At 42.4% G+C, this 14,649-nt stretch overlaps 1 protein-coding gene across 1 annotated transcript in view; it reads right to left on the reverse strand.

The window, feature by feature from the left end:
* The window catches only part of LOC145782352 (SH3 and PX domain-containing protein 2B-like), a 67,169-nt gene that overhangs the window by 22,141 nt on the left and 30,379 nt on the right, over nucleotides 1-14,649 (reverse strand). Inside the window, exon 13 of the mRNA XM_082594136.1 lies at nucleotides 2,864-2,940. Coding sequence (XP_082450262.1) covers nucleotides 2,864-2,940 — 77 coding nt within the window. The remainder of the gene's footprint in view (nucleotides 1-2,863; nucleotides 2,941-14,649) is intronic.

Below are 14,649 nucleotides of genomic sequence, written 5' to 3' on the forward strand. Positions count from 1 at the left end.
ATGGAGCTCGTTTACAACAGAAGCTTTACTCTCACCACCGGAAGTGGTAAACCAAGCAGGTTACGACGCCTTAAAAATGGCGTCCCTCAGGGATCTGTCCTGGCCCCCCTTCTGTTTAACATCTACACCCACGACTTGCCAATCACGGTATCCGCAAAGTACGCCTATGCCGATGATTTGGCCATTCTACACTTGTCGAATCATTGGGAAACATTAGAAGGGACTCTAAACCAGGACATGTCGACACTTTCGGTATACCTCCAGAGATGGAGACTGAAGCTCAGCGAAACCAAAACAGTGACGACAGCCTTCCACTTAAACAACCGGGAAGCAAAGCGTGAGCTCAAGATCAGCACCAATGGAAAAACCCTGCCCTTCTGCCCAAACCCTAAATATCTAGGGGTAGTCTTGGACAGGTCGCTCACTTACCGTCAACATTTGGAGTCACTACGCAAAAAGATCTCAACACGCACAGCTTTGCTAAGGCGTCTGGCCGGCTCTGGCTGGGGAGCCGGAGTTGATACCCTGCGCATTGCCACCATCGCGCTAGTTCACGCTCCAGCAGAATACTGTGCACCTGTCTGGAGCCGCAGTGCCCACTGCCATCAAATCGACAGTGCCATAAACGACGCCTTGCGTATCGTGACAGGATGCCTGCGACCTACACCATCGGAAAATCTCCCTGTCCTTGCAGGCATCCAACCAGCTGAGCTTCGTCGTGAAGAAGCCATCCTGTCTCTCTCTCGTCGAGCTACGAACCCCAGCCACTTACTCTACTCAAGTCTCTACGAGTCTGTGAACGAGAAACCTCGGCGACTGAAATCGAGACACCCATTTGTACGTGCCGCACAACTCCTGATGAAAAGTGCTGAAGACCAATCCATCAGTGCGGCAACCTGGGCGGACCACCAATGGAGCTCGGAGTGGAAGAAGAACTCTTCAAGACTCCAAAGTTTCATCTCCGACACCAGCCACCACCCAGCCGGAATGCATTTGCCAAGGAAGGCCTGGGTGCGGCTCAACCGCCTGCGTACTGGCGTCGGACTATTTCGCTTCAACATGCACAAATGGGGGATGGCTCCATCCGCGATCTGTGAGTGTGGCATGGAGGAACAAACCGCAGACCACACCATCTGTAACTGCGCCATCTACCATGCGCCAAATGGTGTGCGTGGACTGCGTGAATTGGATGACAAATCAATTCAATGGCTGCTCGACACCTGCCCAAACATTTAGACCGCGTCGCCGCCACTGCCCAAGGGTGGTAAAAGGCAGAGCCCCTCGACCCTTGAAGTGGCGAAGAACAAGGTTCAAACGAAGAAGAAGAAGGTGATGAATTTTAAGACAGTTGCTATAAGGTTACGTATGACGTCTAAACGGTTTGCTGTCTTGCGCGCTCGGATACTTACTGCAACGTTTCTGATCGCTGAAGTCGTCTTTTCTATGACGTAGCCCCTCCACAAGTGAGCCTGGCGTTCCAAGCTTTCCAGACGCGGAAGGATCCTTCGATTGAGAGGGAAGCCACTTTTCTAGCCACCCCACGAGCAGGAACGCCCAAGGCCGCCAGAGCTCGTCGGGGCATAGCTCCCGAGGAAGCCTACGACGAACGGAAGTGACAGGACGTCCCTGCAAGGGCTTTTCTTTTTTTTTTACTTTTCGCGCAACCTGCAAGGGCGCTTTCTGTCTTCCTTTATGATGTTGACACATAACTCGTCGTCGCCGCTTTACCAGTCAGTTTAACTTTCATCTTTGTGGAAAGAAAAGAGCCAACAAAACCAGCAGGCGCCAGGGCAGAGGACATTGTGAAGAAAGGGGCGTTCTTCCCGGCTATCAGCACAAGGCTGAGCACTCACTAGTACAGCGGCGAGAAACATATTGTTGATTGGATGGTCTAATGGCTAGCGTGGAAGCTACACCGTTATGGTTAAGCAAATCGCAACTGCTCGCTGTACTAGTGAGTGCTCATGTAGGCTACAGAAGCCTGATGTGGAGGCAGGGTGTGAAGGCGATTGCGGAATTTGGAGGTGCATCCGGCCACCCTCGGCAGCGGGGACATCACCAGATTAAAACTGGACTACTACTTTCTGTCAACGCTCCAGCGAGTTAGGCATCCCCTTGTTTAGAAATCTCTGTTTGAATGATATATGGGCCTAGGCAGTGCCGGTCTTAGGGTATTTCGGGCCCTGTGCGGAATATGATTTGCGGGCCCCAATGACAATGATCCAATTCAGTAGCGTAGCTAGGTATTTTGAAAGGGGAGGAGGGGTGGTTTCAAGGTCGGCGGCAAAGCCTCACGGCGTGATCGCCGAAGACGGCACCCAGCGGCGGGGGGTCTGGGGGGCCTCCCCCAGAAAATTTTGAAAAATTGCTTTGAATTTGGGGCATTCTGAGAGCATGTTCAAAATTTGGGTATGAATATTACTGTAAAATGATGCTGTCCGGTGACATGGCAAAAGGATAAGATCATGCATTCTTGGGCATTTTTCGGAAATAAAGCTATGTTGAGTCTAGATGCAACCTATTTCGTCCCCTGAAAAATTCGTAACCTGAAATCGGAGTAACAAAATCAAATTTCGTCCCCTGAAAAGATCGAGAGAAATTTGAAATGTTCGCGGCAACTCCGATCAGCAACTTCGGCTATGTTGTTTTTTTTCTCGATCTTTTCAGGTGGACGAAATAGGTTGCACCCGTTGAGTCTTTCTTGTTGCTAATTCCTTTGTTGAATTCACTTGTTGAATTTTTCCATTGGAAATGACAAAATTACTGATTTTTCTGAGTAATTTGCGGGCCCTGTGCGATCGCACGGTTTGCACACCCCAAAGACCGGCACTGGGCCTAGGTCAAGACATCAAGATCACTTCACCTCGTTCTTGTTCAGCAGCAGCTTTTCCGCTTCTGCTCTAGCGATATTTCTAAACCAAGTTTCATCACTGATGGTTCCTGCACAAAAATACAACTTAGTTTTCAAAGCTCCAGGACAAACGTAGGCTTCGCATTAGTAAGGCTTCGCATTGGCAGCGGTCGTGTAGATTTTATTGTAATTTACACGTTTGGTACTGTCTAGTAGTGTCATCTGGTGCAGTGCGCCAGTGCTACTCAAACCTTTTAATACAGCGTATGCTACATGGCAAAGGCATTATTGTCATCCAGGTACCGATAAAAAAAAGAAACTGAGCATGACAAGTCCAATAATTGTTTTGACAAGTAGGCTACAATGTGAAAATTCACAAGCAGTCTTTCACTGACATTTCATCAACGGGGTGTGATTTTCGAACTTTGCAATCCTTGACGCTACAAGCTTCATTGAGTCGTTGCTGAGCACAACTCCACAAGCGACATATACGGTTTCGGCACGCCAGCATCATCCTATGCACAAGAATTACCAAACAGAAGCCTGTCAATCAAAATTCAACAGACTCCGAGGTTGCAAACCACTTGCGTACCAGTGCAGATCACAGATTTATTTTTGAAGAAGTTGAAATATTAGGGAGAGAAGAAGACAAAAGGCAATTGAAAATTTTGGAAACGTTATTCATTAAAGACAAATCTTCGCAATGGAAATGACGGAACTTGGACTTGGTATCTGTACCATTATATTTATTTAATTGTTGAGCTGATGGACCGAATAACACTTCTTTCGATTGCCCTTGTGATTTGTTTTTTACTGAGTCTTATCGTAAAATAAGTAACAAGGCATATACATCAGGGATATCTAGAGAAGGGGATATGAAGGCTCTCAGCGATTGCCTTATTCTCATGACACTACCAGGGCGGTAGTTTGTAGTGCTTTAAACATGTAGTTCTTTTTTAAATCGTAGAAAGTTTTGTAGTGCAGCTGGTACAATGAGCTACAGAAGACAGTTAGCAAATGTTACTTAGAGCATATTTAAAGAATAGGCTACTTATTTAAAAAGACAGTTGAAAATTTACCAGTAAGCTGTTTTTTTTTTAACAAAGCCTTTGCAGTAGGCTAGATGTAAAGGAGGTATATGGGTAGTTGAATTAACAAGCAACCATGAGCATGCTGTGAATATCCAGGCCTGATGCTAATAGCGCAATGCAAGTTATCATAACAAGATTTATTAAACTACTATCGGTGCCAATTGTCATCTTACGATAAACACAGATTATTTACGATAAACAAAAGCCCTTCTATTGTCAGACGTAATAAAGCCTTCGTACCCCCTTCTTTAGATATCCCTGATATACATTTATGCTAGTTGGACTTACTGACATTTGTTCAAAATGCTTTTCTTGTTCACCGTTTTATTACGTAGTTGCGACCTTACGAAATTTATTTGTTTTGCGTGCATCACGATTGATTTGGATTCATGTTAGCATATTTCTCAAAGTAACTGCTGTTAATGCCAATTTCTCTATTTTTATTCCCCGCATATTTGTTTAAATTAAAGTAAAAATTTGTTTGGAAACTCTGACTTTGCCTCGTTTTGTAGGTAGCCACTTTAACAAGTCGAAATTCTGCCACTGAAATTGATTAGAATGCAACCGCCAACCAATCAGAACATGTTATAAGAGGCTACCGTCCAATTGTGATCCTTCTCGCACTCATCCAGAGAGTTAATGCTTGTTTTGAACTTTATTTGGTAATTACAGAAGAAAAAGAGCAATAGCAGTAGTGGGAATCGAACCCGCGTCAATGAAATGACTACTTTCTAGCCCTAATCCTAACCCCTAAGCCAACCAGCTGACAAAAAAACCATCACTTAATTTGCTTTCTATTATCTTCTTTTCGCCATTTTTTACGTCACTTAAACCGTAGCTTGTGATTGGTTGGCGGTTTCATTCTAATCAATTTCAGTGGCAGAATTTCGACTTGTTAAAGTGGCTACCCGTTTTGTAGGTAGGCACTTTAACATTACCCACTCGTCGAAGAGGTACGCAATCATGCGTGACATGTTCACTCGCGATTCAGCTGATTTCAGTCATGTGACTCGTCACGTGATATTCTGATCGAAAAATTTTGATACAAAGAAATTTAACTGATTGCTTTGCCACAACCACCGTTGCCTAATGGTTAGGGCAGAGGAGTAGTAATTTCGATTTCGTGGGTTCGATTCCCACCCTCTGCTAATACTATTTTTTCTTCTGCAACTGAACTGAGTGCAAGAAGGATCTTAATGACTGCAATCAATGGAGTTTATAAGGAAAATTGTGACTAAACAAAACACAAAGCAATTTCACATTGAAAAGCAGGCGCTCTTCGACGAGTGGGTGATGTAAAAGTGCCTACCCGTTTTGTACGCCGATGTGACGCCATTGAATAACCACTAAGAAATGTTCTATGTCAGTTGACAGAAAATTATTTCACTGCGTTTCGAAACCGACTGCCGAAATCAAATGTAAGTCAACAAATCTTCATGATTGTATTTAGTGTAGCTGTATGTAGCCTAACACTCTGAATTGAATTGATTAAATATTGGAAACCTGTTTGAATAATTATTGTCTAAAGTGGTAGGCCTGCTTAGTGTGCTTACTAAATTGCTAGATGTTTTGTTTATTCATATTTTATGTTTATTGCAGCAAACGATATTTCGAAATTAAAAACAAGAATAAATTCTAACTTCGGAAATCTGTTGATTATAAAGGCAGACTCTCGGGTTTCGCGACCAGGTTGATTCAGATTGTTGTTCGCATGATCTGAACTAATATCAGTTTGATTTGATTCTGAAGAAGAGAGTCTCTCTGAAGAAATATCAATTGACTTGCATCAAATGCAAATTCAACTTTATTCACTCCTGTGAGAAGATAATGTCAACGACAAATCTCATGGAAGAAAAGGCATCAACTTCCACTGATGTCTCAAATTATGTCACTCCATCTGCAATCCAAAGCAATGCTACTTCAGCTGGAAAAGGTTCACAACAAATTCTGGTCACTCATCAAGAAGTTGTCTCTGAAGACAAGTCGGCAACCTCAATAATGACCAGATCCAAATCAAAAGAACTCAAGCTGAAGAAAGCTGAAAGCAAGCAATCAACAAGCAGTCATCGGAGCCTAAGAAGTGGAGACTCATCAATAAGCGGCTACTCCAAAATGAGTGCGAAAACAAGAAAAGCTGTTATCGAAGCCAGATTGAAATCACAAAATACATTTATTGAACTGAAAAAGCAACATGCTAAGGATAGACATGACCTTGAGCAAGCCCAACTGGCGCAGCAAAGGGAAAGGGAAGAACGCTTTATTCAACATGAATGCGAACTGGAGCAAGCACGACTACAGGCCGAACTCAGTGAAACCATCGCAGAGATAAGTGCTGAAGAAAATATTTCTAGTGTAAATGATGTTGTTGTAGAAAAATCTGTATCTTGCTTAAACAATGTTGCCACTAATCATCCCATTGTTGACTCTAAAGTTAAAGCTGATGTTAAAAATGTTATGCTTAATACTAAATTAAATGAAACAACATTTAATGGTAACAATGTGTTAGAACCTGTGTGTACAACACCCTCAGTTAATGTTCAACCTGTGCTGGACACCAGCAATGTTTCTGTCCAGCCTAAAATTATATGTGACTCAAGTGGTAAACCTTCTACAGCACATCTTTCTAAATCTCCATTCTTACCTACTCATTCTACTAACCACTCTGCTCCCTCACCACACTCTCGTAAAAGTGTTAGCGAACTTCCAAACACTGTGGAACATGTTTCCTGTAGTAACACCAGTTCACCTAACTAACATAACTATCAACCAGACACCTAACCTAGACATTAAACCTCCCATATTTGACGGCAACCCTTCAAACTACTGCAGCTTCATTGATGCCTTCGACACTATCATTGACTTACTCGTAGATGACCCCAAGCGTAAGTTGTTTTTTCTTTTCCATTACACCCAAGGTACTGCCCACATTTTGGTTCGTGGGTGCCAGTATATGCCTCCAGAAGAAGGATACAATGCTGCCAGAAAATTGCTGCGTGACAATTTTGGTCAAAAAATGCAGGTTGCGGCTGCTAGTATTGCAAACCTCATAGATGGACCTACTTTGTACAAAAAGGATAAAAATTCTCAGCAGATTTGACATCTTGTATGTACACACTTTCTGAGATGGACTATCTCCACCAAATTGATAATCTAGACACGATTAGAAAATTTGTGCGCCGCTTTCCTCCCCAATGGTTGTCCAGTTGGGAACACACCGTTGACCAAATACTGCATGTAAAACAAGCAGAAATATGTATCACAAATGTGTGCGAGTTTGTATCTTCAAAAACCAGGGAATGTAGGGTTAGGGTTAGGGTTAGGGTTAGGGTTAGGGTTAGGGTTAGGGTTAGGGTTAGGGTTAGGGTTAGGCAGCTCAACTCCAGGGTCAGGCAGCTCAACTCCAGCCAGCACCAGCCATTCAAAACCAAGGGTTAAATCCTTTTCTACACATTCCAACCCTGTGCTTCCAACGAAAAAATGTAATCTGTGTGGGGGCACACATTATCTTAACCAGTGCTGGAAATTTCGGAATGAAACATACGACTCACGTCGTGCCTTTGTCATCAAGGAGAAACTGTGCTTTTGTTGTCTTAAAAAAGGTCACATGGCCGACAAATGTGACAGACAAGAGCCCTGCAAAAAACCTGGATCTAATAAGAGACACACAACACTTTTACATCCACCCGACATACCACAGTTTAACCCTACACGCGATGTCAATGAAAAGCCAAGTTCTAATCTCGAAACCAAAAGTGGATTCATTGGCACCAGCTCTTTATCCAGTGGTGTTCTGCCAGTTGTGCCAGTTAAAGTGCACATGAAAGGTTCCACAAATGTCATAACCACCAAAGCCTTCCTGGACAATGGCAGTACTAATTCATTTATCACTGAAGGTCTGGTCAATAAACTAAAGCTCGTTAGATGCCCTGAAGTAAAAGTCAGCACTGTCACACTCAACAACAATTCCACAACTAAGAGAAAATCTAAGGTCGTGCAAAGCTTGGAAATCAGTGATCTTTACGAAACAGAGTGCATTGCTCTTAATGCCCTGCTTTCTATTGATCACTTGCCCGTCACAGCAAATGACATTTCAACCCAAAATGATGCAATGAGCATACCTGAGTTCAAAAACGTTCATCTTCCCAATGTTGATTGTGATGTTGGCCTCCTAATAGGTAATGATAATTTGAAAGTTATGCAACCTCAAAGGGTCATAACTACAGAGTATGGTAGTTATGCAATCAAAACTGCTTTGGGCTGGGTCGCTTATTGTCCCAAACAAGGGAGCACCTCATCAACCCTTCAAAGTTTCTTTACAAAAGCCGCTTCCAAACAAATGTGCAGCATGTGTTTTGATGCAATTGACTCCATTGAAAATGCCAAAGCTGAACTCCCTGTAGAGCAGAAAGAGTTTATGAAATCCGTGACTGGTTCTATCAAACACCTTGAAAATAAACATTATGAAATACCATTGCCTCTTCGAAATCCAAACCTAAAAATGACCTGCAACAAGAAACAAGCTGAACAAAGAGCGGAGTATCTTAAGCATAGATTGGCAAAAAATCCCAAATTTCATAACGATTATCGCACCTTTGTTCAAGATATGATCAATAAAGGCTATGCCGAGACTGTGACAAACTCAAAGGAAGCCAATGGAAATGTATGGTACATTCCCCATCACGGTGTGTACCACCCAGCAAAACCCGACAAAATTAGGGTAGTCTTTGACGCCTCATGCAAGTACCATGGCTTTTGTTTAAACGATAACTTGCTACCCGGTCCGGATATCACCAACACACTGATTGGCGTGCTTTTGCGTTTCAGACGAGAGTCTGTTGCCATTCAAGGTGATATCCAAGGAATGTTTCACCAAGTGCAGGTACCTGAAAACAACCGTGATTTGTTCAGGTTCCTGTGGTGGAAAGATGGTGACATTAGTAAACCACTACAGGAATATCGGATGACGGTGTACCTGTTTGGTACGGTATGCTCACCGAGCTGTGCCAACTTCGCGCTAAAACGTACAGCATCTGACCACAAATTGGAATTTACTTCTACCGCTGTCAACGTTGTTGACAATTGTTTCTATGTGGACGATTGTCTCGCCTCGGTGCCAACTACCACACATGCCACATCTCTAGTACAAGAGTTGCGCAATCTTTTAGCTCAAGGCGGCTTTAAGATTACAAAATGGATCAGCAACAGTTGCGAAGTTATGAAATCCATACCCAAAGAAGAATGGTCAAAGGAAGCACTAAACCTTGATATCTCTTTAGACGACCTCCCAACCGAAAGAGCGCTTGGTGTTTCCTGGAATGTTGAACATGACACTCTTTGCTTCAAGACAAATGTCAAAGTAAAGTCTGCTACTAGACGCGGAATTCTGTTCGTTGTCAGTTCAATCTACGACCCACTCGGATTTGGTGCCGCCGTGATACAGCCTATGAAAGTGTTTCTCCAAAATCTTTGCAAGTTGAAATCCGCATGGGATGAACCAATACCTAAGCATGAAGAATCCCGATGGCATACATGGCTTAACGACTTGCCTAAACTCTTAACTTTCCAGGTACCAAGATGCTACAAACCAGCTCTCTTTGGAAAAATTGTTGAGGCACAGCTGCATCACTTCTCAGATGCTTCTGAGGAAGCGTATTGCGCTATTTCTTACATCCGTTTAGTGAATGATCTCGGAAACGTTCACTGTGCTCTTGTGTATGCAAAAGGAAAGTTGGTCCCAATAAAACGACTAACAATTCCACGACTAGAACTTTCAGCCGCAACAATCTCAATACGCTCCGATACCATTTTAAAGCAAGAGCTTCAAATTCCTGAGCTCTCTCAAACATCTGTGTTTTGGACTGACAGCACCACCGTTTTAAGGTATCTCAATAACAAGGACAAATGTTTTCACACCTTTGTAGCAAACAGGGTGTTCCAGACAATGGTTCACCTATTCAAACGTCATATAAAAACCGTTCAAGTCTACTGAATATTACGTCATGGAAGTTGCTAGAAAATGTGCCAAAATTGCACCATCGTTAATAAGACTTGTGTCAAACCTGTTTAAACCTGTTTGGACCTGTTTGGGCCTGTTTCGGTTTGAAACCTGTTTAAACATGAATACATTGGATTACTAGCTTTGGACACCTGTTTTGAATTGCGTGACAATGTCTTCATTTATTGCGTCACAGTCTTCATTTATTGCGTCACAGTTACTTTCTACGTGAATTTGAGATATTGATATCTATTCTGGTCATTCGTGAAATGGTTGCTTGAGAGTTAGTCGCACATTTAACTGTTGGCTTAATGCTTGCTAGCTGGACAAAAGTTCCGTCTTTTATCCAAGTAATCTGTTCTGTAGTGACAGTTTTCAGTGGTGTACGGCGTTGCACCCCCCTCGTTTTCGATAGCCTCGGGCTAATTTTACAGAAATACACTGTTTGAAAAGAAGTTCAAGTGTGTGTTTCTTCGGTCATTATATACAGACGAACGGATTCGGGAACTTTATGTTAAAACTTTCCCAAGAAGAGATTATGGTTTACCGCTGTGACCACAGGGTTCAAACAATCAATGATAAGTCATCTGCCTCACATTGGAAATATGTCCCCACAAAACTAAATCCCGCAGACGACGGCTCTAGAGGTCTATCCGTTGAATCATTCCTGCAGTGCAGCAGATGGAAACTTGGACCAGACTTCTTATGGAAGCTTCCATCGCACTGGCCAACACAACCAAGCTTTTTCCACGAAATTAACGTGGACGATCCGGAAGTAAAAAAGACCAAAATGTTTGCTACAACCTGCGAACCTCCTCACTTCTTGGATGACCTTTCTCGACGATACTCGACATGGCAGAAATTAAAAGGAGTTTGTTGCTGGATCCTGCGCTACAAAAACAAATTCAAAGACCTCGTACTTCACGATGCCAACTCAAGCAGAAACTCTCACCTTGGCACGGCCCCTCTAAGAGTAGAGGAAACTGAGGCTGCCGAAAGATTCATCTTTCAATACGTACAAAGAAAACATTTCAGCACAGAAATCGATCGTCTTCTGAAAAACAAACCGGTGAAGAAATTGAGCAACATCAGAAAACTTGACCCAATGTTTGACGACGGACTGCTGCGGGTGGGCGGCCGTATCAGTGCAGCATCCTTATCTGATGAAGCAAAACACCACATAATTTTGCCTAAAAACGATCCTGTCACCACCCTTGTCATATGTCATATGCACCAACATTCAGGCCATGTTGGCAGACAGCATGTCATTTCTCTGCTGCGCGAAAAGATTTGGATCATCAACGCGAACTCCGCTGTACGAAAGGTATTGTCCAACTGTATCTCCTGCCGTCGAAGACACGGAAGTACATGCTCGCAAAAAATGGCCGATCTCCTTCCGGATAGGCTCACATCAGACAAACCTCCCTTTACATTTGTGGGTCTAGATTATTTTGGACCTTTCATCGTACGACATGGCCGCTGTGACTTGAAGCGATACGGCGTTATATTCACATGCTTAACATTACGAGCTGTTCACATTGAGATTGCTCACAGCCTGGATACTACGTCCTTCATCCAAGCATTGCGTCGTTTCATCGCCCGTAGAGGCCAAGTTAAGGAAATGAGATCCGACAACAGATCCAACTTTGTGGGAGGAGAAAAGGAGTTAAGAAAAGGCATCAAAGAATGGAATCAAAACCAAATCCACTCCTCCTTTCTTTTACAAAAACAAATCAAATGGACCTTCAATATTGCCACCGCTTCACACCATGGAGGTGTTTGGGAGAGACAAATTCAATCAGTGAGAAGAATACTTGCGTCCATCTGCAATGAACAGAAGCTGACCGATGAAAGCCTTCTAACATTCATGTGTGAGGTCGAGAGCATACTTAACAGTAGACCACTTACTACTATTTCCGACGACCCTGGCGATCTTAATCCGCTCACTCCAAACCATTTATTGTCATTGAAACAAGAATGCTTACTGCCTCCAGGAGTATTTCAAAAGACAGATGCGTACAGTCGAAGACGCTGGAAACAGGTCCAGCATCTCGCAAATGTTTTTTGGAGCAGATGGACAAAAGAATATCTTCCACTCCTTCAAAAGAGACAGCAATGGCATGAAGCAAAAAAGAATCTCAAAACTGGAGACGTCGTTTTCTTAGCAGATAAGATACCACGAAATTGCTGGTTGTTAGGGCGTGTTATCAAGACATTCCCAGACAAACATGGTTTAGTTCGAAGTGCAAGAATTCAAACTCAGCATTCTGTGCTCGAAAGACCTGTAACAAAGCTATGTCCAATTCTTTCTTGTGAATGACTGTCTCATGAAGGGATTCCGTTTAAATTTCTATTTCAGATGATGGGCCCAAACACACAAAATTTCTTTCTTTTCTTGCTAAGCTGTTAACTGTTAAGCGTCACAGCTCGTAGAAAACCTACTTATGCTTAAGGTAGCGGGTGTGTTAATGCCAATTTTTCTATTTTTATTCCCCGCATATTTGTTTAAATTAAAGTAAAAATTTGTTTGGAAACTCTGACTTTGCCTCGTTTTGTACGCCGATGTGACGCCATTGAATAACCACTAAGAAATGTTCTATGTCAGTTAACAGAAAATTATTTCACTGCGTTTCGAAACCGACTGCCGAAATCAAATGTAAGTCAACAAATCTTCATGCTTGTATTTAGTGTAGCTGTATGTAGGCTAACACTCTGAATTGAATTGATTAAATATTGGAAACCTGTTTGAATAATTATTGTCTAAAGTGGTAGGCCTGCTTAGTGTGCTTACTAAATTGCTAGATGTTTTGTTTATTCATATTTTATGTTTATTGGAGCAAACAATATTTCGAAATTGAAAACAAGAATAAATCCTAAATTCGGAAATCTGTTGATTATAAAGGCAGACTCTCGGGTTTCGCGACCAGTTTGATTCAGATTGTTGTTCGCATGATCTGAACCAATAACTGCAATTGTAGGTTATCGCTATCGAGATACTTTGCTTTATCAGACTCTTGACTTCTGTTACTTATCATTTCATAATAACTAGTTCTACTAGGTTTTCACTCATAATAGTTCGTTGATTAGTCCTTGTGATGTCAGCCGGAATTTAATTTAAACCTATACGGCATCAGGGATTGCTTATATTTCTCACACTGAAGATGGAGGCAGTATAGTTTTCAAAACCTTGAGATTTTTTATTTGATTTACGGTATGGTTGAATAAAACTTCAACGAATTATTTTTTAGTGTTAATGCTTTAGCCAGGGATATCAAAAGAAAGGTATGTAAAGGCTTTTATTACGTCTGATAACAAAAGGGGATCTGTCCGCCCTGTTAGGTCAGTGGTTACGCGCTCGACAATATCACGCGGCGATGGTTCGATTCTCAGGGTGTACGCTTGAGCAACGCATTTCAGGACTGCTCTCCATTTAGCAGCACATATTGGATAGAATAACTTCCAACATTGGCAACAACATTTCAACAATCGGAAAAATTTATTCTGTCAATTTCGATAACGGCCCTGCATCAAGAGCCTCTACAACAGAGATGTAGCCTACGCCGCATACTTGCGGCGTAGACTTTTTGTTTGCACTAACGCTTGCGGCCACATTTTTTTGGATAGTTTGCGCTTGAGGCTACGCCGTAAAGTTTTCGCGGTTTTTTAGCGCATAGCGTCAACGCATACTTTTTAATGTATTTTTTTCGCTACAACACGCCAATACCTTCCAGCGCTGCAGTTGAAAAAATGTTTTTAATGGGCAAAGACATATTGGAACCAAAACACAGCAAAATGTCAGATGAACACTTTCAGATGCTTGTGTTTCTTCGTGGAAATTCAAAATAAAACTTGTTTGTTTCGAGTGGTTTATACCGTGTGAAAGTTTGGCACCTAGCAAACAAAATTAGTTTACGCTAGTGTATGCGCTGACGTTGACGCCGCCAACTTTTTTTGCAAGTTGCGTTGACGCATACGGCGTATGGTTTTTCGAACGTTTGCGTTAACGCTGACGGCGCCAATATTTTTTGTATGCGCGTACATCACTGCTCTACAAGTATGCGAAACTACCATAATGGCCCTGCATCAAGAGCCTCTACAAGTATGCGAAACTACCAGAATACCTATCAAGGCTTTGTCTAGTCCGAGGATAAAGATTCACAAACCAAACCTGTTCACCGTAAATAATCTCTGTCACTCATCAATTGACAATTAGCTCAGATCAGGGGCTCCGACACTTCCTGAGAGTGGGGGGATAATTTAGGCAGAGGCGGGAATGATGTTTTGACATCGACAGGGGGCTTATTGGATTATTTCATCACATATACTTATGGGAGGTTGCCCCCAGACCCCCTTTGCATTATTAAAAGCTTCAGTTTCTTATACGTACAGTGTCTTAGGCGACATGTCTTGCGCCGAAGGCGCAAAATTTTTGCTTTTTAGCACGATTTAAAATCAAAAATATATTTCAACAAATCTGAAATCGCGAGCAAAAGTTCTTTAACATTTGCCACATTTTTTGAAGTTTTGAGACAATTTTGACTGAAAGAGGGGAGAGGGCGTACGCAAAAATCCCTCTCAGTATTCTTCGTTGGCACAAGTGCTCCAAATTGTGCACATAAAAGGTTAGATTTAAAGATCGAAAGTGTTAAGGTCAAAGCTAGGCCTACATTCAACTCAGAAAAAAATAAAATTAAAGCTAGAATGCATTAACT

Source organism: Aplidium turbinatum, chromosome 13 (genome assembly GCF_918807975.1).
Source record: "Aplidium turbinatum chromosome 13, kaAplTurb1.1, whole genome shotgun sequence".
In the NCBI taxonomy this organism is placed as follows: Eukaryota; Metazoa; Chordata; class Ascidiacea; order Aplousobranchia; family Polyclinidae; genus Aplidium; species Aplidium turbinatum.